General features: G+C 33.0%; 3 protein-coding genes across 3 annotated transcripts; 1 reads left to right on the top strand and 2 right to left on the bottom strand.

Moving 5' to 3' along the window:
• The first annotated feature begins 1,660 nt into the window (after positions 1–1,660).
• LOC105789862 (uncharacterized) lies at positions 1,661–3,308 on the top strand. Its single transcript, XM_012617183.2, has 4 exons — positions 1,661–1,755; positions 1,824–2,082; positions 2,155–2,349; positions 2,816–3,308. The coding sequence occupies exons 1-4, from the start codon at positions 1,661–1,663 to the stop codon at positions 3,209–3,211; spliced, it is 945 nt and encodes a 314-aa protein (XP_012472637.1). The 3' UTR covers positions 3,212–3,308.
• Positions 3,309–16,526: 13,218 nt separating this feature from the next.
• On the bottom strand, positions 16,527–23,083 carry LOC105789666 (uncharacterized). Its single transcript, XM_052622964.1, has 13 exons — positions 22,944–23,083; positions 22,544–22,586; positions 22,078–22,174; positions 21,646–21,676; positions 20,559–20,648; positions 19,412–19,595; positions 19,238–19,293; positions 19,040–19,129; positions 18,810–18,958; positions 18,525–18,607; positions 18,301–18,429; positions 17,223–17,361; positions 16,527–17,101 (listed from the first exon to the last, which is right to left on the bottom strand). Exons 1-12 carry the CDS (start codon positions 23,081–23,083, stop codon positions 17,344–17,346), a joined length of 1,110 nt encoding a protein of 369 aa, XP_052478924.1. The 3' UTR covers positions 16,527–17,101; positions 17,223–17,343.
• On the bottom strand, positions 20,729–21,419 carry LOC105788647 (KH domain-containing protein At1g09660/At1g09670-like). Its single transcript, XM_052627469.1, has 2 exons — positions 21,130–21,419; positions 20,729–21,035 (listed from the first exon to the last, which is right to left on the bottom strand). Exons 1-2 carry the CDS (start codon positions 21,322–21,324, stop codon positions 20,862–20,864), a joined length of 369 nt encoding a protein of 122 aa, XP_052483429.1. The 5' UTR covers positions 21,325–21,419; the 3' UTR covers positions 20,729–20,861.
• Positions 23,084–24,021: the final 938 nt, after the last annotated feature.

Genomic DNA, 24,021 nt, shown 5'->3' with positions numbered 1-24,021 from the left:
TTATGTATTACAATCGTCTTGGTGAGTATTTTTGAAAGAAAGTTATAAAATTATCCAAATTGTCTATTTGTTTTTATAAAAAGTATGGATTAAATTTTGTAATAATTGTTGTTTATATTGACGATTTAAATATTATTGGAATAGTTAAAGAGTTTCAAAATACAATAAATTGTTTAAAGAAAGAATTTGAGATGAAAGCTCTTGAAAAAAAAACAACGTTTTGTCTCGACATACATATTGGATCATTTAAAAAATGAAATTTAAGTTCATCAGTCAACTTCTACCGAATATATCTTAAACGCATTTTACCTGGATAAAACAAATTCATTGAGTATCCCAATGGTTGTAACATCATTATATGTGAATAAAGACTTATTTTGTCCTTGTGAAAATGATGAAGAGTTTCTTGGTCCTGAAGTAGCATATCTAAGCGCCATAAAGATATTAATGTATCTTACAAACAACACACGATCTAATCTAGCATTCAATGTAAGCTTGTTAGCAAAATTTAATTTTCCAACACGTAGGCATTGGAATGAAATTAAGCATGTATTTAGATATCTAGGAGGAACCATTTGTATGAGTTTATTTTACTCAAGTGATTCAAGATCTCTAATAATAAGCTATGCTGATGCTGGATATTTTTCCGATTCACATAAATGTTGATCTCAAATGGGATATTTACTTACATATAGAGGTACAACCATATCATGGCATTCAACAAATCAAACATTAACTCTTGCCTCTTCAAATCATGTTGAAATAATTGCACTGCATGAGACAAACCGAGAGTATATTTAGTTAAGGTTATTAACCCAACATATCCAGAAGATATGTGATTTGCCTCTGTAGGAAAAAATGTCAACTATCTTATACGAAGATAATGCAATATGTATAACTCAACTAAAGGATGGTTACATCAAAGGTGATAAAATGAAATATATTTTATAAAAATTATTCTTCACTCATGATCTTAAGAAAAAAGGTGATACAGAAGTTCAACAAATTCGTTCTAGTGATAATTTGGCTGATCTTTTTACCAAGGCATTGCCGACCACAACGTTTGAAAGATTAGTATACAAGATTAAAATGCGTCGACCTTAAAATGTACTGTGATGTTACCATTAGTAGGAGTCTAAAACACGTTGTATTCTTTTCCCTTTATTATAAATTTTTATCCAACAAGATTTTTCCTAAGTAGACACCTTTTTGACGTCTATATAACTCCCAACCCCCCTCTCATGCGCAAGAATTAATTCTATTGTAACACCTTTAACTTATGAAGAAAAGAAAACCAACCATCAATTCAGTATTTGTAGTTTTTGAATAAAAAATTGGTTGGTTGATATTGAAGCAGGAACGCATTAGTGGTGCAAAAGAAATCAAGTAATGAGCAACGGCATCTTGCGTTTCTAAAGGCATAAAAGATGGAAGATTGGACCTAAAAATAAGCAGCTCCCAAGAATTGACCTTAAACTTCTCCAACAAAGTTAAGATGAGATATACCGGATTTCAAATCTGCTGTTGGAAAACCTTCATGTTGTTGTGCCTCTAATCTATTATTACATACATAGGTATAGATATTTACTTGTTTCTTTTTCTTTTATTTAATTAATGTCTTCCTGAATAATACCTGAAGTTAATCAACGAGGCAAAGGAGATGACAGGGAAAAAGGAAAAGGCCAGTGAGAAAAGGGAAAAGAGACTCCAAGAGATTTCCCTTCTTAGGACCATTCCTTATTCTGATCATCAAAGGTACGTACGTACTTTGGTTATTTGCAACATATTTAGTTTCCTTTGTAAGTTTATGTATGTATGTACAGGTGGTGGTCAGAAGAAACAATTGCTGTAGTAACGGGTGCAAATAGAGGGATTGGATTTGAGATTGCAAAACAACTAGCGGGGCATGGATTGACTGTAATACTAACATCAAGGGACACAAGTGTGGGCATTGAAGCAGCCAAGGTGTTACAAGAAGGAGGTTTCAATGTGGATGTCCATCAGCTCGACATCTTGCACGAGGAATCCATCTCTGAATTTACTAAATGGATAAAAGAAAAATATGATGGCGTTGATATTCTGGTATATACATATATAACTTTGGATTGGTTTCTTTTAATGTTGGTTTATAAGTATGTATTTGTATTATGGCAGGTAAATAACGCAGGTGTTAACTACAATCTTGTGTCTGGAAATTCAATGGAGTACGCGAAGCAGATGATTGAGACCAATTATTTTGGCACCAAAAATATGATTAAAGCAATGATTCCATTGATGAGACCTTCCGCTGCTGGGGCTCGTATTGTTAATGTTAGCTCACGCCTAGGTAAACTAAACGGCCGCCGCAGTGTAAGTAAATCATCTCTCTTTGTTTTGGTTTTTTTTTAAGTAAATAGTTTTATTATTATCAATATTATTTGATTATATATTACATATTTCAGTTAATAAGATGTTTTATTTCTTGTGCATTGTCAATTTTTCTTATATAAAAGATAATACGTCTTTAAAATCTATAAATAGAATTATTTAAGGATCGGATTATTCATCCAAACTTGAAATCTTACTCATATTTAAAACAGATTAGATTAGAATTTAACAAAATGTCACACCAATAAAGTTTCGACTCCTAAAAGGTGTTTAATGTAAAATATGAAAATGAATGTTCATATTCTTTTATCAATACATGACTGAAGATCACCTATTGCAAATCAGCTGTTAGGTTCTCACAACTTGTACATGTCCATTTCTATTAGCATTATTTGGCATGCAAACTAAATATTTATATATATACGCATATTTTTGGTGTGTGTGATAGAGGATTGAAGATGAAGCTTTGAGGGAAAAGCTAAGCAATTTAGAAACTCTATCTGAGGATCTAATTGACAACATGGTGTCGACATTTCTACAACAAGTTGAAGCTGATACATGGCAATCAGGTGGATGGCCTCAGAAATTTACCGACTACGCTGTATCTAAGCTTGCTGTTAATCTTTACAGTATGCTAATGGCTAAACAACTCTCTGAACGACCAGAAGGTGAAAAGATATATATAAATTGTTATTGTCCGGGATGGGTCAGAACTGCTATGACAAGTTGGTCCGGCAATGTCTCGGCAGAGCATGCCGCGGATACCGGCGTCTGGCTTGCTTTGCTTCCCAACGAGGCCGTCACAGGGAAACTTTTTGCTGAGAGACGGGAATTGAAAGTGTGAGACAATGAAAAAAAGGTTACATATTGTAGGGTTTGAAGAAGATTTGTTGAGTTTAAAAAGTTTGTGAAAGCTTTTGCTTTTATTCATGGAAACTGGATTGTGCCATATTTGCTTCAACCTTCTAGTATTTTTATACCCATAATGCTACTTTTTGAATGAGTTGAGCTTTAACTGAACAAAACCCTACCCTACCCAATTCACTCATATACTTATAGTTTGAGTTGCAAATTTGTTATCAACACTAGCTTCGTGTTTAGAGAAGGAAAAGGAAAGTAAACAAAAAACCATTGCTACATTAAAACTACTAAAACAAATATTATTAAAAGCAGTTTACTTTTATTTGAAAGGATTGATTTTGTGTTTATAAATTAAAATATATTTAATAATGGTGAAATTTTTATATGAATAAAATTTCTAGAAAACTTCAAATTTTAAGTTTTAAATAAAATTTTATTTAATTAAAGTACAATAAAATATATTTATTGGTATATATGTTTAATTAATTTAACATATTTTACTCTCTTTTTAATATTTATGTAAACTTTTATAAAATTTAAAACCTTAAATACTTTATATTAAAATATGCTTTTTAAATCATTTTAAAATTTTTATTTTTATTTTTAAAATTTAAAACTATCATGTAATTTCATAAAAGCTTGATATTAGAAATTAAAAATAAAAATTACTCATATAAAGTTGTGTATTATTGAAAAATTTATTATTATTGTTAATGGCAAGAAGATCATATTTAAAACTTAATTTAAAAATGAAGCTCATTTTAAATATAATTAAAAAGAAGAAAGAAAGTATTTAAAACTCAATTTTCCGTTTTGCTTCTATACCTTCTTTTGTAATCATATATATATATGATTATATTTTTTGAAAAGATCTTGTAATTATAATTGCAGTTTAAGAAATATAAAATCGGTAATAATTAATCAATAATGATATATTGTATTAGTTATAATTTTGAACCCTTTATACATCACGATTATCATATTGGAGAACATTTTTAAAAAGTAATTATAATATTAATATAGGATTTCTTATATTTTCAATAAAGCAAATGCAATTATCATTATCGATTGATGTGTCGTTTGATGCATTAATACATCATTAATAGAGCAAATATAATTATAGGTTTAATATATATATATGTATAAATGTCTCATACATCACTAAAAGTTGAAAATAAATTTTAATTAAAATTAATAAAATCATATTTAAAACTTAATTATAAAGAGAGGACCTACTTTAAATATAACTAAAATATATTTTAAAGTTCAAAAACTAACCCATAACTTAATGTTTTCATATGCTCTCATACCTTCTTTTATATTATATATATTATTTATTTCTTTATTTATTTACTTTATTTTTATCATTTTTCCTTTATTATGCAAACTTAAGTAACTCATTCCAAATTTGTAAATGATAAAAAATAGATTTGGTATTTTCTTTTATATTTTAATATTTTTGAAAAATGAATTTTTTTATTATTTATTTTTTCATAAATGTATATTTTTCATCGGTTTAGAAATATAATAGTATCTATTTATTATAAAATATTAAATTAATTTTAATTTTAATAATTGTGACTTTTTACCTTATAAACCAAAAATAAAACATAATCGAGTATAATAGATTATTTTTAAAACAAAAGCTCCCTTTGAATCTCATCACCACAATAGGGAGATGGAATTATTTTTCAAACAAAAACACCCTTTGGATAACTAGTGGTGAGATGAACCACAACCCTTAATTCTCACCTATAAAAGCAATGCCAGCAAGGTTTTACTTTTACTTTTTTGGTGAAAAAACAAAACTGAGCTTACATTACATCGAGACATTAGAAATCCCCCTAGGTGGCTCCCCAAGAATTACCAAGTCTTTTCCTCTATCAAAGGCCATCTTAACTATACAATCAACATCTTTATTATTCTCTTTAAGAATATATTGTAAAAACCAATTCCCAACCTCCTTCAACAATTGATGTATTCGCCTAATCAATGAGGAATTCGAGGATGACATGAAACAATCATGAATAGCCTTTGGTGCTTCTGTACTATTAGTTTGAATCAAAACATTCTCAAAGTTCCTACTCCTCATAATATTCAAACCATCCAGAATCCCCCATAATTCAACATAAAAAACTGAGCACTAACCCAAACATTTATTATAACCAGAGATCCAGTTACCCTCCCGATCTCGCAAGACAGCTCCTGAAGCACCTTTACCATAATCTATTCTAACCGCACCATCATAATTTAACTAAACTCAATCATTTGTCCAAGGGATTACCTTCCTAACCTATTGCCACTTAGTCGAACCTTCTTTATGATAAGAAACATACTATTTGGTCAAACTCTGCGAAATTTTGATGACCTCAATTGTAACACCCTATACTCGGCCTAGTCGCTAAGCCTGAATTTCAAGACGCTACATCACTGTTTCATGTCATAACCAACAAGTAAAAGCTCATTCTAACAAAACATCCATTAGTTTATTATTCGCATAGGTCTTAAGTCAATCATACTAGTTAGTTATCATTATCATGTGCTAAACTTACATTGATTAGTCTTATAAACATATTAAAACATGCATAAGGTCTGTTCAACAAAATTCTCAAACCAGGTCCATAGGTATCAATACTAACACTAGGGTATCAATAGTTTCTTTAAGTGGTATCGATACCACCTGGAAAAACGATTCCAAAATTGCATTTTGTTTCTTAATTAAAAGCTAAAGTCTCGAAAATTATCAGTACCTACCATGAAATATTGATATTTTAACCTTGAGTATCGATACTCAAGCAAAGGTATCGATACCAAATCTCTATTCTGACTCCCTGCACGTTTCAAAATCACAGAGGTATAGATTTTAAAATCCGATTATCGATACCTCTGCCCTAGACCTAAAAAATGCAGCACACATAAGTAATTAATCCATTCCAACTTAGTTCTTAAACATCATACACCAATTAGTTCGAAAAATAATCATTCAACGACCTACTTAACAGTTCAATGTCGTAAAATCATGTTCGAGAAAGTAACGTCAATCCATCCTCATGTTCATGAACCAAAGCATAACAATTACATGTAATCCTTATAAACTAAACCAAAAACCAGAAAAATGTCTAGAAGTTAACATGGCTATAAACAAGTCTACCACATTGCCCCATTCCCCAAAATGTAAATAAATATAGAACATATACAAAATAACAAATAGACTTACTTGGATCACCTCTCGGAAGCCACACCGCTCACACCAGCACTTTACTACTCTGCAATGGTTTAAGGAGGGAATGGGTGAGATTAACAACCTCAGTGAATGCCTAGAACAACTACCATGAAAACAATTCATCAAGCATCAACGAAACAACCATATAGCATAACTTCAACAGTTCCAACTCTAATGCCATATTATACTTACTCGTGCATTATTTTCTAGTTCTTTTACATGGTAAACATATTCACTTTTAAACACATACCACAATACTCAAAAACATCTTTATAGACAAATTGCATAATGGTCACATGTCATTTAAACACTTATCACAAAACACATATATTCATAATTTAAGATAATTTGACACTTGAGCTATGAAACATAAAAGTGAGCTCTACCATCACTCATCGGATCCACAGATCTCCAACACACCACATAGACACATAAAGTCAAACATATCCAAAAAGTGAAGCATAAAGCTAACACTCTCCCCATTTCCCCTCACATGTCCCATTGAATGGAGCTTAACTCACATTCCCCTATCCCTCCAACATGTCCCAGGGCCTCAACGCCCAAAATCATTGTACATATAGGTGAGTACTAACAAACCTATGACATGCCAACTATATCTAACGGTTTCAAGATCACAAGGCCAAAATATCTGAAATAAACACATATCACTTACCTATTATCCGTGCACTATCACTACATATTTGCATTTTTAGCAAAACATTGCCACTAACATTTAACATATACATAACATGTACACATTTGCATTTTCGCAACAGTTATCATAACCACATATATCATGTTATAACATCTCGTCCCAATTCACATATTCACATTCACACAAGTATATAATTCACAAGATAAACATAGGTATGAGAAAGCTTACACTCAGAATTTACAGTAGGGGTTTAGGCTACTACTAAATTCGCAAATAACACATTGAATTATGCCCACAAGCAATTATTCCAAACACTCACCAATTACGCTTTCGCCGAAAAGCCTAAAGCTCAAACTAGCTTTTCCTTGCCTTTATCTCTACTCGTAGAAGGTCCTATAAAATCTGAAACTTCAACACAATAAATTCACACAACAATACATTCATAAATCAGCTAAGAACTCACCACAAACAATCAAAACATAAGCCTAAGCTATGTTCTATTGTAACCGAAAACTTTAACATAACAAACTTTAAATTCGAATATCTTGATCTATACTCAATATTTTCACATAAAATCAATTTTGTTCATCTTATAATTCACCTACGACTAATTCCCAACCGTTAAACTACAATAAAATACTTAATTCATGGTATCGACTTTTTCGACATGTTTTATGACTATTTTTCGAAAATTCATTGAAACTCAAGAAATTTTTAATGAAACTTCAAAGTAAGTTTAGAAACCTTCTAATGTTAAAACTAATTGAAAAACACTTTAAAACGTCATTTTTATGCAAAATCCTGAATTTCACCATTAATGACTCAATTTTTGGCTTTATTCAAAACATGCGATTTAATGGCTAAAAACTTGGTTTTAAAGACTAAATAACATTTAAAACAATTTAGGAGTTGAATCGTTACCTTAGACGATGAAAAACTGAGTGTTTGATCAAAACCTGAAAAATTCGAAAGCTTGACAATTGAGGAAACTATGGTGTTTTTGGGTGTTTCTCTTAACTTCTATGGAGGTTTATGACTAGGACGATGATAGAAATCAAAAGAATAGAGTTTAGTAATCAAAATTGAGGGGTTAGGGTGTGGAAGAGCAAAGGATGGCAAAGCATAAAGGGTGAGAGGAACTATTGTGGGTTTTATAAAGATGGAGGGAACATAAGTTGATTTTTGAAATTTGGTTTATTTTCCACTTAAAAACTCTAAGTTTTGACTCTTTTACAAATTAGTCCTATTTTCAAAATTAAAGGTATTTAAAAATGTTTTTCAAAAATTGATTTAATTTTCTAAAAATCATAGTAAAAACATTACTGATAAATCATGTCACAAAATTTTGAACACTTTAAGGCTAAAATTCCTAAAATACCCTTAAAACTCCTAGGCCTTATTTTGGGGTGTTACATCACTAGCATTCTACTGTATGCCCTAAAATATAAAGAGATTCATGTTCTTCTAGATACGTCATGCAATCAATCCAAAAAGGCTAGACCACTCCACATCCCTTATGACCATACAACGATGATTCAGAAAATTATCTATGAGTCATTCCTTCAGGCTACCATAAAAAAAATGCTCCTCCTATTTGTCGAAATTATCTGGCTCCAAATATCTTTTACCCTTGGACAATCTCTGATGGCTTGAAGAATATCCTCTGAGCCACGCTCACATATTGCTCACGAACTATCTATCCTGATCCCATGTCTCACTCGTTCTATGTTTGTGAGAAGCCTTTGTTTAAAGACTAGACAAATGAAGAACCTAACTCTTTGGAACCCTTTGTACTTCTATGGGATATTCCAATAAATAACCTTTGGGTCCTATGTCTGTTCATACACATTCCGATAAGCATTTTTAATAGAAAAGGATCCTGTTAAGGTACCCATCTAGCCAATTCTATTTGGTCCTGCCAAAAGATGCTGAAGGTAGGGGTGAGCATTCGATCGAATTGAATAAAAAATTTTCGAGTTAATCGAGTTTTCGAATCTCATTTTATCATCCTAACTTTATTTGAAGTTTTCTCAAATCGAGTCGATTGAGATGGAATTCGAATCGAATCGAATATATTTGTTCGAGTTAAATTTTAAAAAATAATTTTGGGTCCTTGTAACCACTGTCACCCATCGTAATAAAATTTGTCCACCTTAATCAATTTTTTTATTAACTTTCATCACCTTGTAATTTATTTATTAATTTTTTATATACTGGTTAGCTTCTTTGCTTGCTTAGTTGTTTCAATTATCTTCAGATTCTTGTCACTATGTATTTTGGAATTAAAACATATATTAAATGTAAAAATATGATTTTTAATAAAAGTTATTTTAAAAATAAAATGTGAAATTGATAACAATATAAAATTTTAACACGAAAATTTTATGACATAATTAATAATTCAGTTTTAATATAAATATTCAATATGACCAAACAATTCAATAATATAAATAATATAAAATGTGAAATTTAATTTAATAATATAAATAGTAGATATAAATAAAATTATTACTATTTATGTTTAGTGATTTTTGGATAATTTTGATTTTTTATTTGAGAGTAAAGGTGAGAAGTAAAGTTTAGGGGAAAATAAAAGTTTTAGGGAATAAAAGTTTGAGGAAAGTAAATAGGGGAGTAAAATTTTGGAGGAAAATATTAAAAAAATTGGAGGGGAGGGTTTGGGGTAGATGAGAGGTGGGATGGGAAGGGAATAAAAGTTTTAGGGAAAAAGTGGGAGGGAGTAAAAATTTGGGGGGGAAATAAAAGGTTTTGAGGGTTTTTGGAGTAAAATTTTGAGAAAAAGAAAATGGGAGAGTAAAATTTTGGTGGGAAATGGAGTTTGGGTAGATTGGGGGGTTGGGAGGGGAAGAGAGTAAAAGTTTTGGGGGGAAAGTGGAAAGGAGTAAAAGTTTTGAGGGAAAAGTAAAAAGGTTTGGGAGTTTGGGGTAAAAATGTAAAATATTATAGTTTGATATTCGAACTATTCGAATTATTCGAGTTATTCGAATTCGAAAATTCAACTCGATTCGAACTCAAAAGTTGAAAAAAAAATTGAGTTGATTCGAATAACTCGATTAACTCGAATAAATCAATTCGTTTAACTCGAAATTCAAATTTTTTTCGATTTTTTCGAGTCGAATCGAGTTTTGCTCACCCCTAGCTGAAGGGGTATACTAACAATATGATTAATAATGCCTTCTGGAATTCATATTCGGAATATGTCCAAATTCCTAGAGCCATCTACCCTCACCAGATCCTTGAGAGTACACTCTAGTGTCACGGGCCGCAGTTCAAAGCCCGTGACCAGCGCACCAAATGCATCTAATGGAGGTCTGTTGCTCAGATGGGGATCATTTGGCCCACAAAAACTGGCCTGATTCAAAGAGATATTGGAGAAGCCTGTCAGATTAAAGCCTGGTTGGCTCGATAGCGAAGAGATGACAACTTAGGCTAATATGGTAACTAATCTTAGAAGATAGAGGGAATCATATCTTGTAAAGATTAGATTAGATTTGATAAGGCTTATCTTGTAAATCCCTAAAATTAAGGGATATGGTTAAATCTCATCCGTCGATGTAATTGTATCTTGACCGTCGGTTTTGGGGGAGCTCAACTATAAATAGAGAGCCTCCCCCTCATTTGTACTCACTCCTGAATTGTTTCATTATTCTTTGTGAATAAGAATTGAGAGCATTTACTCAAACACTTTGCGAGCCCTCTTTCTGTTGTTATTTGGCTTAGCTTCTTTTGGCACAATCGCTTCTGCTATACAAGTTGGTGCCTTAGAGGAATTCTAAGGAATCATCACTTTTGGGCGTAAAGGCTGACTTAGGCGAGTTTGGAGCAAACGGATCGCCTAAGGCCACACGGTTTGCGAGACGAAAGGTCTAGCCCCGTGACAAGAGGTATCAGAGCCAAGGTTTGAACCAAGTAATATTCGAGTTGTTGGTTCAAAGGCACCGTTGGGATGTCAAAAGAAGAGTTCGAACAAAGGTGGGCGAGGAAGTCTTTGAGAGAGACATTATCGGCAGTAGAGGAACATATGGGAAAACTCGAGGGATCCATGGAAGAGTAAAGGAGGCACTCGATGGGGTCGAGGATCGCATAGCAAACTGGAAGGAGCAGTCTAGAGACTATGTAAAGATGTCTCTTGGTTCCACCATGGATAAGGTAAACGAGTTGTTTAATTCACACAGGGATAAGCTATCGGATAGGAACGATGCTCTCGAGGCCATGATGATGGCTTTGAAGGAGGAAACAATGGCCACGACGAGGGCTTTGAGCACAAGAATAGAGGAGCTCGAGGGAGAGCTGGCCTTGTGTCGAGCAGCCGTGGGAAAAGGAGTGGCAAATGCAACACTCAATAACGAGGATGTCCCAAAGCCGAAAGAGTTTGTGGGGACAAGGTCTGCATGTGATGTGGATAATTTCTTGTGGAGGATGGAAAACTACTTCCGTGCCAAAGGCATCATGGAGGATGCGGTTAAGGTAAACACTGCTTCAATGTTTCTTACTGACATTGCGCTTTTATGGTGGCGAGGTAGGACCACAGATAAAAGGCAATGTGAGATTGGGACGTGGCAAGAGTTCCAATGCGAGTTGAAGAGACAGTTTTACACAGAGTTTGCCGAGGAAGAAGCTCGGGCAAAGTTGCAAGGAATAACGCAATAGGGCACAGTGGGGGAGTATGTTCGAGAGTTCAAGGAACTCATGCTCCAAATTTTAGATGTGACCGATGAAGAAGCATTGCTTGCTTTTCAAAAGGGATTGAAGCCGTGGGTCAGACAGGAGGTGGAACAAAGAGGTGTCCAAAAGCTGTCGGAAGCCATGACGGTAGTTGAGGCCGTGGTCAAGCTTGGTCTAGGGAAAGATAAGCTTAGATCTTCCAAGTCCGAGAAAAGGGGCGTAGGTGAAATAGATCACAAGGAAGATAGAGTTAATGGCAATGGCAACGACGACAATGGTGGTAATTGGAAACCACGAGTTGGGAAGAAGAAACCCAAGAGGAAAAGGGACAAGCTGAAATGCTTTCTCTGCGACGGTCCACACATGTTAAAGAAATGTCCGAGGAAATCCGCGCTTAAGGAGAAGCCGGTGGGTAAGGCCTTGGTACTTGGTTCGAGCGCAAAGGGTGTCGAAGCCAAGGAGGCCAAAAGCGAGAAGAAGCCAGTGGAGTGCTTTTTGTGTCATGGTCCGCATAGGTTACGGAAGTGTCCGAGGAAGTCTGTCATCGAGGGGAACGATGGAGCAGATAAGGAGCCCAAGAAGCTTGGTTCGAGCAAGGGAAAAGCCGAAGCCAAGAGGGCAAAGAGGAGCCAAAAAAAGCGAGTTAAGTGCTTCTTGTGCCGTGGTCCGCATGAGTTGCGGAACTGTCCAAAGCAAGCCGGAGTTAAAAGAAAGGCAACGTCTGAGCTTGGTGAGTCATCGGAGGGGCTTCCACCCAATGAAGAGGTGAGTTTGTCATCGGACTTAGAGGAAAGAGTTACGATGAAAACAGTGAAGTTGGGACCAATGAGGCTCAAGTTGAGTGAAGCGTCAGAGTTGGCCGAGTCATCGACAAGGCTTCCACCTATGGGAGAGGTGGGTGGTGCATCAGACTTCAAGAAAAAGGAAGCGATGCATGTGGGACAGTTGACCAGAGTAAATGCAGGGAGTAGGACAGCTCGAGTTAAGAAGCGACGTAAGTCGAGGCAAAAGTCCCAAAGGAAAGGAAAGGCTAAGGCGCCGAGACGAGACCGAGGCGAATCAAGTTAGTGCCATTCGGAAGTCGCAACGAGGACGTTGCGAGAATGGGTGGGGGAGAATGTCACGGGCCGCAGTTCAAAGCCCGTGACCAGAGCACCAAATGCATCCAATGGAGGTCTTGCTCGGATGGGGATCATTTGGCCCACAAGAACGCCCGATTCAAAGAGATATTGAGAAGCTCTGTCGATTAAAGCTGGTTGGCCCGATAGCGAAGAGATGGCAACTTAGGCTAATATGGTAACTAATCTTAGAAGATAGAGGGAATCATATCTTGTAAAGATTAGATTAGATTTGATAAGGCTTATCTTGTAAATCTCTAAAATTAAGGGATATGGTTAAATCTCATCCGTCGATGTAATTGTATCTTGACTGTCGGTTTTGGGGAGCTCAACTATAAATAGAGAGCCTCCCCTCATTTGTACTCACTCTGAATTGTTTCATTATTCTTTGTGAATAAGAATTGAGAGCATTTACTCAAACACTTTATGCGCTCTTTCATTGTTCTTTGGCTTAGCTTCTTTTGGCACAATCGCTTCCGCTATACAAGTTGGTGCCTTGGAGGAATTCTAAGGAATCCTCACTTTTGGGCGTAAAGGCTGACTTAGGCGAGTTTGGAGCAAACGGATCGCCTAAGGCCGCACAGTTTGCGAGATGAAAGGTCTAGCCCCGTGACACTAGATCAAGGTTACCATGTGAAGGAATGTGATTAACCAAAGGTCCAACTCTTCGGATTCAATTATCTTTCCAACATTTAATCATATTGTTGTCCCCCACAAACCAGAAGATGTTCTCACGCAGTAGAAGCCAGATTTTAGATAGAACCCTCCAAAAAAAGAAGCATCTACCCCTATCAATAGACTCTGGTACATTCTCCTTCATCCCATATTTAAACCTTAGAACTTGGACCCACAGAGTAGAAGAATTAGATGCCAAATAAAACGCCAATTTAAGTAAGAAAGAGGTATTATGAGCCCTCATTTGCCTTAACCCAAGGCCCTTACAAGACCTAAGTTGACAAACTGACTTCCAACTAACCAAAGTCATCTTCTTTCCCTCACTCGAACTTCCTTAAATAAACTTCCTCACCATACCTTCAATTTCATCACAAATGCCTTGCAGAATCATCATAGATTACATAAAATAGCTAGGGATTGAGAGCAAAATCGACTGAGCAAGAGTAACTCTTCTGGCCATCGATAATTGTTTAACGTCCCAACATTACAGCTTAGCTCTGACATTCTCAACCACAAACCTCAAAGAACTGTTTGTTACTCTCTTGTGAAAAAGATGCACCCCGAGTAAGTTCTAAGATTTTCTACTCTTTGAAAACCAAGAGCATTACTGATAGAATCATTTAGTTCGTCCTCTACCCCACTCGAAAAGAAACCATTTGTCTTCCTCACATTAATTTTATGTCCAGATGAGATACAAAACTACTCCAAGATACTTTTAATTCTTCTAGCCTATTCAATTTCCGCATGTTCGGCAATAACCAAATCATCAGCAAAAAATAAATGAGATTAGTTTGGACCTGACCTGGTTAATTTGATGGGTCACCAAATCCCAGAATTGACAGCTGACTGAATACTGTAGCCAAGCCATTTCATACTGAGAACAAACAAGTAAGGTGACAAGGGACACCCTTAGCGGATACCTCGAACTGACTTGAATTTCTATGATGGGATCCCATTCCACAAAACCTGCATAAATGAACCCGTAATAGCATACATAATAACTTTGCATAAAAAATCGAGAATAACTATCGCCTTTAACGAGAAATCAATTGTAACAACCCGGTAGTCAATGTTTTGAAACTCAAAAAACTAACCCAGAACTCAATATTTCCATATGCTCCCTTACCTTCTTTTGTATTATATATATGTGATTTATTTCCCTTAATCTTAATTTTTTTACTTTATTTTTCTATCATTTTTTCCTTTATTATGCAAAGTTAGGTAACTCATTCTCTTCCTCAATTTGTGAATGATAAAAAAAATCCAATCAAGGATAAATTTGGTTTTTTTTTTAATTTTTTTATATTTCAAGATTTTTGAAGAATAACTTTTCGATTATTATCTTTTTATAAATGAATAATTATTTTCATCAGTTTAGAAATATAATAGTATCTATTTATTATAAAATATTAAATTAAAATAAAATAATTTTAATTTTAATTTTCATAATTGTGACTGTTTACCTTATAAACCAAAAATAAAACATAATGGAATATAATAGATTATTTTTTAAACAATGGGGAGATGGAATTATTTTTAAACAAAAACACCCTTTGGATAACTAGTGGTGAGATGAACCAAACTCGCCACAACTCTTAGGGCCAGTTCTTCATTGCTTTTGAGAAGTGCTTTTAAGAAGTGCTTTTAAGAGTGCTTTTGAAAAGTGCTTTTGAAAAATTTGAGTGTTTTGTACTGTTGTCAAAAAGTGCTTTTGAAGAATAAAATGTCCATTTTAGACATGATATTATAAAGTAGCAAATATGTATTTAAATAATGTTCAAATTAGTTAATATTTATGATATTTTAGCAAAATATAAAAATAATTTATTATAACTTATTGTTAATATTTTAATATATAATATTAATTTTAAATATTTTAAGTAATTAATATTAATTATTTATAAAATTTAATTAGAATATATAAACTATATTTAAATATTTAAATATAAAAATTAAATATTTGTAATTAGATATTGACACAATTATATTATTATAAAATTATTTTTATTTTTAATTAATACTTTTAACACATTTGTATTATTTTATTTTAAAATGTATTTGAATATATAACTCATATTATATATAAACCTAACATAGAAAACATAAACCTAACAAATTAAAATATTACATATGTTTGGATTAAAGTTTTAAAAAGGGATAATATTTATATACCAAATATAAATACTAAAAATTTTACAATAGTATTTACAATTTAAAGTGAATTCATTAAACTAGAAACTATAGCATCTCTTGTTAATTCCATTTCAAAACCACTTGAATTGTTTGATTCACCGTCATCATCACCATCGTCGTCGTCGTCATCATCACTTTCTCGACCATGCACATTTTCTGAATCAATAATATAGGTTACCGCATGTGCCAGGACTGATCCAAGCAATGACCAAAGAAGAAAAACCAAGTTTTGAATATTTGATGTAACACTAAAATTAAACAAACATAATACTATCTAACTAAAATCTAAAACCTAATTACTAAAACCCAATATTAAACTTAGTAATTCACTTAAAAAGAGCTTAAAACTAAGTGTGAATTTAACTCTAAAACATATATTAATTAAACACCTATCAATTTCGTTCCAACTGTCATTGTAATGTAATGTTATAATGTTTTTGTTCTAATATATGACAATGCACATTGTTTGTCATATTTTTGTTCCGATTTAATGCACACTACCATTTTAGTGTAATGTTTGCCAATAATTGTTTCAAAATGGTATGAACTTTGGACCAAAAGAAAAAAAAAGTTATATAAACAACAATTAAATAGAAAGCCGACAAAATTAATTGAAGTTAGTTCGATTCGATTAATTATTTTAACAGAAAAAAGCTCAATTTAACTAACGGTTTAGTTAATTATAGTTCAATTAACAATGGATCGAACTGACTATTTCATCACCCCTTAGATTAAATGTTTGAGAATATAAAATAAAATACTTAGAATTATTAAATATTATATCCAGAAATCATATATACAGGCGCAAAAGTTGGAGACTACTATGCCATTCATCTTGTAATTGCTTCAAATGCAAGGAAGATCTAATTCTTTCACCTTTCTCCTATTCTAAAAGCAAACATAGTTTTCAATTGAACAGTTTAGTGTGCAATGGATACTAAGATGCTAATTTGAGGGTAAAATATGGAATGCCCATATTGTAATCTGTGGTGCTTTATTAACTGCTGATATCTTTAATAGCATAAAGCTAACAATCCAGGGTCAAGGCGAGGCTTTCAAGGCAGCTTCCCCTAGTTTACCTCTGAGCAAATGATGGATCGTAGGGTGCTCCCCAAACTAAGCTAGGGACAGTTTTACTACCGGTTGTAGCAATAGCAGCTGGAACATTGGTACTATTACCAAAAGGGATTAAGCCCTCTACTGGCCCAAGATCCGTCTGCATTATAGGCCGACTGTAGCCATCAGAATAGGTGGTGCCACCTTGAAAAGGTGGTGCATATGAAGGATCAGGATTCATGTAGCCACTAGCATATGGTACCGTTCCTATTTTTGTTAAAGAACACAACATCAGTGCAAGTGTTAGCAGAGGGAAAAGGTGGCAGAAAAAGAAAAGAAGCAACCAGATTATGTCCCAAGTACCATTTATATAGGAAAAGAAAGTTACCATGCATTTTCTTCTCAGCACTCAAGACTTCAGCGCGTAGCTTTTCAACTTTTTTGCCATCCGGATTAGATTCTTCTCCATAGCTTGCATTTGCTCCACCTGCTCTATGTTTGACTCTTTTTCATGCTGAAATGTAACGCTACATTTAAACAAATTCAAAAAATAATCAGAGCCTACTTCTTAGCAACTATATGGTGGTGGAAAGCACCACAAATGAAATATGAAACAAAGAGATCTTGAGGTAAGCAACATGATTATTTTGCTTGCTTGAACATTTGCATTACTTATGACTCTGGGCTCATAGAATAATTTTTTGATAATCAATATATAAATCTGGTGCTATCCAGGATTATTACAACCATTTCCATCTATTGATTACTTAAAACAGCATGCCACATTAAGGCTGGAGCATGGGGCAATAATAACAAACGGCATATTTAACATGGCAATTTTATTAACAGTTACCAAGCAGTTTTATAATTCAGATGAACAATAGAGCAAATAAATCATATAGCATATTTAAAAATGGAACAACAACATCAACACCGAGCTGTTCTATAGTAGCTTCTAACTTATATCCTGCTCTAGATCACCAAATGGAACAGTTAAATTAACCTTGAATATCTTTGCTTTAAAAATGGAAGGATAATGCAGGCTGGATGTTTCATATTTACAAACTTGTAAATATGGAACTGTTAAGAAAAATGGCATATTTAAAATTCAAAAATGGGAAGAAAGCAAGGACGGGGGGCATCTTAAGAAAAAAGAAGAAGCAAGAAATGGAATTGATTGGGAAAGTTCAACAAACAGAAGGGGAGCAAAATAAGACAAGGAGAAAAAGGAAGATTGAAACAAGAAAAGAAGCCATAGTTGAAATCATTTGTCTCAAGAATTACTAGCTTAAATCAACAGCTTCAAACTCTTAATAAGATCATACATAGAGTGTCTGCTTGGATGCACTATAGTGTAAACAGAACTATAAGATTTCAGATGAATATCTTTTGCATATTTCAGTGATATATATATTTCTTAACTCCACTAATTCAAAAAGTCCTAATAATGTGATGCTAAATAATACCTTAGGATGGTGTGATGCAAACCAGATTTTGGACTCTGAGAAGGCTATTGATAAATTTAAATTCCCGTCCAATATTTTACTCAAGAACTCACACACAGTGTCTTCTTTCTTGGATTGTACTTTGGCATCCTATTAGAATAAGTAAAGACCAAAAAAAAAACATAAGACCAAAAGCATGAAAAAGATAAAAACAAGCAAAGATATGGAGTGATAGTCAAACTAACCTCTAGGAACTCGTGAGCAGCTCCATGAAATTGCGATGGATAATTCTTATTAATAGTAGCTAAAACATTCTTGGCCCAGGTTACTGAAAAATATTTCACAGATGATCAAGAAATATGACATCATTAGCATCAGTGGAAAAAGAAAGTATGCCTACAATAGACAGTTAGCCAATGAAGACCAAAAGTAATAAAAATAAAGATATCAAAGTAAATAAATAGCACCCTGAGCACCTGTGAAACAAAATTTAAAGTGAAAGAAAAATGTTGATAAAGTATAAGACATACTTGATTCAGAAGATACCAATTTTCCATCCCTCTCAGATAATTTCATGCAGGTTAGTAGAATCTTCGAGACAATAGGATCCACTAAATTCCTCAGAGGAACTGAATCTATTACTGATATTAAAGCAAGATGATATGAGTCATCATAAGAACTGCAATAAACAAAAATCAGTTTAGAAGCGGCAAGTATGCAAAAAAGTAGGACAAGTAGCAAAAACTAATCAGCTTCACACCTTTGATCAACCAGAGCTTCCAACTGTATGGCAAGGAATCTATCGATGTTAAATTCCTTGGATAGTTCCAGAAGAACAGCACCAATATCCCTTTCAAAGCATGCAAAAAACCTAGTAAATTACAATTGAACCTGGTGACAAAAGACTTGCAGTACTGCATTAAATTTCTAAACAATGTTCAAAGAAACAAGGAGTTACTTGATATCCCTCAAACTTTCCAAAGCCTTCTTTGGGAATACATCAACAGACTGTGACTGCAAAATTTACACAAACTAAATTAAGAAAAATAGAAACTGGACTGATAAAAATAGAACCTAACATTTATTGCAGGATGATTAGATTAAACAGAAGAAGAAGAAAAGAAACTCTCACCTGCGGAAGAGGAACAAAGATTAGGAAAGAGCTTTGAAAGCCGAAAATGGGGAAAAAAATTGGGTATACAACTCCAAAAAACCAGCAGAGGGAAAAGAACGTTTGGGGAACCGGCAGAGGGGAAAGAACATTTGGGGGAGAAGACAGGATAATTTGGTCAATTATCCTCCAAAAGCACTTGAGGCTGAAAAAAAGGAGAAAAAATTAGCTTCTCCATCTTGAGAAAAGCCCTTCTCTGCTGGTGAAATGTTTAAGTAAAAGGAACCCGTTCTTCATTCCTTTTAAAAGAAAAGGACTTTTTATTGAAAAAGTCCTTCTTAAACGCGCAGAAGAACACAGCCAGTTCTTCATTACTTTTGAGAAGTACTTTTGAAAATTTTGAGTGTTTGGCATTGCTGTGAAAAAGTGCTTTTAAAAAATAAAATGTCCATTTTAGATATGGTATAATAAAGTAACAAATATGTATTTAAATAATATTCAAATTAGTTAATATTATGATATTTTAATAAAAATATAAAAAAATAATTTATTATAACTTATTGTTAACATTTTAATATATAATATTAATTTTAAATATTTCTAAGTAATTAATATTAATTATTTATTAAATTTAATTAGAATATACAAATTATATTTAAATATAAAAATTAAATATTTGTAATTAGATATTGACACAATTATATTATTATAAAAATTATTTTTATTTTTAATTAATGCTTTTAACACATTTGTATTATTTTATTTTAAAATGTATTTGAATATATAATTCATATTATATATTAACATAACATAGAAAATATAAACCTAACAAATTAAAATATTACATATATTTAGATTAAAGTTTTAAAAGGATCAATTTTTTTTGAAGCTAAATTAAAAAAATTACCAAATTTAAGGATTAAGGCTAAAATGGCAATAACTTCTCAACCTTAGGTTTGTATATTTGTAATTAAACGTTGAAATAAATTTCTTCTTCATTAAAACCTTGGAATATCAACAAAAAGAAAGTGAAATTGGAGTGTTATTTGAACCAAAAGGTAGCTTCTTCTCCACTGTATGACTTTCATCACTTAAGCATGTCTTTTGGGAAGAAAATAAAGTATGCATAAGCATGTCTTTCGGGAAAGAAAAAAATGTGCTGATATACCATCTCGACTTGAAAGTAACTTTTGGTTTGACTCTTCTACTACTCAAGCCCTTCAACCCCCACACCACAAAACCAAATTCTTTCAAGCATCTGTCATAGCCATTTCATTTTCATGAATAGAAGTATAAAAAAGTTCATCCATCTAAACTATCTCAACGACACGATGAGACTTCGAAAAAAAAAATACTTATTATTAAGTCAAAATACAATACAATGAATTTATCTTATAATAAATAATAATAGTAATTATCACCAAGAGAGAATGCTGCATATGTATGTTTGTAAGTAAGAAGAATCTTCCAACTATATTAGAGGTTTTTGGCTAAAATAATTGGCTCGTTTCATTCCAGTACCGTTAAAGGGTGACATACTAGGGCTCATAGTCGGGCTCATTCTCGGACTCTCTTCCCTTAATGTACCATTTAGTAAAGCCAACTCCCTAAACTGTTGTTTCTTATAGTTATCCAAAGATTCATCCTGAAGAATGGTAGAGATCGAGGAGCTGAAACATATACAAAAAAAGGAAAGACTAACTTTAAAAACAACAATAAAATTTTGCTTTTGTTCATACCACAGGTTTCAGAAGATTTTCTAGTATGGCAACAACGTAGTCCAAACGAGAATTTATCACATCTTTGGGAAGTTCAGCCTCCACCAACACATGCAATGGCTCATTAAGGTGTTCGAATCCAGGTTTATCTTTTAGTTTCTCTTCCCACATGTTAAAAATGGGTAAGCAGTCAATGAATAACAAGTGAAGCAACATCAAAGGAGAACTCAGTCTTCTTATATTCAAGAAGAAAACGCACAAAAAGAAGCCAACTCTCGTCTTTAATTAGGTCAGACCTTGATTTTGCATAACTGTTTTTTTCACAAGGTACTTTTCTTAGTAAAAGTGATCATTTCATTGATCATAATACTGAAAGTTCTTCATAAAGCATGTGAAATGCAAATGGAGATGCATATGATCAGAGTATATATAAGATTAGCCGAGCAATTTTCACATCACCTGCAGTCCAATATGGCCTTGTATTGGGAGGAGAGATGAAAAAATGAATATCATAAAAGAATTTACAGTTGACTTTACCTTAACAGAATCCTTGACAGAACCTTTGCCTCTTATGTACACCCTACACTCAGTCAAGAATTACTCGATAATCAATTGAACCCTTACTAGTTTAAATCATTAGTGTTTCATACTTGTATACATGTGATTGAATCTTTATATTGCAGGATAAAGAAAAGGAAAACAGAAGATTCAATAACCTTGATTAAAAAGCCCGGTGCACTGAGGAAGAACTTGTGTGAAAGGTCCCAGCTTCTCTTTCTCTGTTAATAATTCAGCTAAGTATCTGCTATTGTTTACTTGATTTTAAAACAATCATTAAACATATATAATATATGAAACATATACAAAAAAAAAGGAAAGACTAACTTTAAAAACAACAATAAAATTTTGCTTTTGTTCATACCACAGGTTTCAGAAGATTTTCTAGTATGGCAACAACGTAGTCCAAACGAGAATTTATCACATCTTTGGGAAGTTCAGCCTCCACCAACACATGCAATGGCTCATTAAGGTGTTCGAATCCAGGTTTATCTTTTAGTTTCTCTTCCTACATGTTAAAAATGGGTAAGCAGTCAATGAATAACAAGTGAAGCAACATCAAAGGAGAACTCAGTCTTCTTATATTCAAGAAGAAAACGCACAAAAAAGCCAACTCTCGTCTTTAATTAGGTCAGACCTTGATTTTGCATAACTGTTTTTTCACAAGGTACTTTTCTTAGTAAAAGTGATGATTTCATTGATCATAATACTGAAAGTTCTTCATAAAACATGTGAAATGCAAATGGAGATGCATATGATCAGAGTATATATAAGATTAGCCGAGCAATTTTCACATCACCTGCAGTCCAATATGGCCTTGTATTGGGAGGAGAGATGAAAAAATGAATATCATAAAAGAATTTACAGTTGACTTTACCTTAACAGAATCCTTGACAGAACCTTTGCCTCTTATGTACACCCTACACTCAGTCAAGAATTACTCGATAATCAATTGAACCCTTACTAGTTTAAATCATTAGTGTTTCATACTTGTATACATGTGATTGAATCTTTATATTGCAGGATAAAGAAAAGGAAAACAGAAGATTCAATAACCTTGATTAAAAAGCCCGGTGCACTGAGGAAGAACTTGTGTGAAAGGTCCCAGCTTCTCTTTCTCTGTTAATAATTCAGCTAAGTATCTGCTATTGTTTACTTGATTTTAAAACAATCATTAAACATATATAATATATGAAACCAGCAAAACCTACAAAGAAAACAAAAAACCCATCAATAAAAACATGGTATTGGATTGATTAAAGTGATAAAAATTTGACCTTTCAAGATCTGTAGGAATAGATGAAGGTCTATGAGGAGAAACAGAAGGAAAACCAGGTGGAGGGTATTGAAAATAACTCCCTGGTAAGATTCTTTCTCCCATCATATTCAACAGCTTCACTGATTCTTCAACCTTCATTCATTCAACAAAGAACCAGAGACTTCTTCAGTGGAGGAGAGGAACAAAGAACCGGCAGAGGAAAAAGAAAATATTAAACAGAAGAGGAACTAATTAAACAGAAGAAGAAGTATAAAAGAAACTCTAACCTGCAGTGGAAGAGGAACAAATAACAGAAAATAGAGCTTTGAAAGCCGAAAATGAGGAAAAGAAATTGGGTATAAAGCTCCGGCTCACCAGCAGAGGGGAAAGAGAACCAGCAGAGGGGAAAAACGTTTGGGGGAGAATATAGGTTAATTTGGTCAATTTTCATCAAAAAGCAGTTCAGCAGAAGGAAAAGGAGATTTTTTTAGCTTCTCCATCTAAAGAGAAGCACTTTTCTGATGGAAAAATTTGAAGAGAAAAGGAGGCTGTTCTTTGCTCCTTTTAAGAGAAACGGCCGTTTGGGTGAAAAAGTGATTCTGAAACGGGGAAAAGAACGGGCCCTTTCGGTTGGTAACAGCAATGCCGCCGAGGTTTTCTTTTTACTTTTGACTCCTATTCTGCTTCTATATAATATTTGCTAGAACTTTTTCCTTTTCATTTTATTTTCATTATATAAAATATATATTTTTTATTTGTATTAAATTTCCACTCTGTTGGCTTAATTATTTATTGACTAAAATATAGTGTAAAAATTTAAAGGTTATAATTTGCTCAAAGTTTTTGTACTCTTCATATATTTGAAATTTAATCTCTCCACTTTTCAAATTTAAAATTTAGGTCTATTTATTGACACTTTTTAGAATTATTTTATGTTGGTGTGGTATTTTGAAAATAAAAAGTAAAATAAACTTGATATCCACGTAACAAAAAATAATATTGTAACGAATCAATTTAATAAAGAATTTTAACGAAAGGGTAATGTTCTTAAAATTTACATCATTTTAATTAGAATAAATCATTTAGATTAATTAATG

Source organism: Gossypium raimondii, chromosome 2, assembly GCF_025698545.1.
Source record: "Gossypium raimondii isolate GPD5lz chromosome 2, ASM2569854v1, whole genome shotgun sequence".
Classification (NCBI taxonomy): domain Eukaryota; kingdom Viridiplantae; phylum Streptophyta; class Magnoliopsida; order Malvales; family Malvaceae; genus Gossypium; species Gossypium raimondii.
This window is presented reverse-complemented; position numbering and strand designations above follow the sequence as displayed.

Excerpts from the sequence above, each read along its gene's own strand:
- LOC105788647 (XM_052627469.1), bottom strand. The coding sequence starts at position 21,324 with ATGTTGCTTCACTTGTTATTCATTGACTGCTTACCCATTTTTAACATG. Across the intron at positions 21,036-21,129 it reads AAAATCTTCTGAAACCTGTG|GATGAATCTTTGGATAACTA; the intron begins GTATGAACAAAA and ends ACCATTCTTCAG.
- LOC105789666 (XM_052622964.1), bottom strand. The coding sequence starts at position 23,083 with ATGAAGGTTGAAGAATCAGTGAAGCTGTTGAATATGATGGGAGAAAGA. Across the intron at positions 22,175-22,543 it reads CTGTCAAGGATTCTGTTAAG|GAAGAGAAACTAAAAGATAA; the intron begins GTAAAGTCAACT and ends TTTAACATGTAG. Across the intron at positions 18,959-19,039 it reads GAAGCTCTGGTTGATCAAAG|TTCTTATGATGACTCATATC; the intron begins GTGTGAAGCTGA and ends TGTTTATTGCAG.
- LOC105789862 (XM_012617183.2), top strand. The coding sequence starts at position 1,661 with ATGACAGGGAAAAAGGAAAAGGCCAGTGAGAAAAGGGAAAAGAGACTC. Across the intron at positions 2,083-2,154 it reads ATGATGGCGTTGATATTCTG|GTAAATAACGCAGGTGTTAA; the intron begins GTATATACATAT and ends GTATTATGGCAG. Across the intron at positions 2,350-2,815 it reads AACTAAACGGCCGCCGCAGT|AGGATTGAAGATGAAGCTTT; the intron begins GTAAGTAAATCA and ends TGTGTGTGATAG.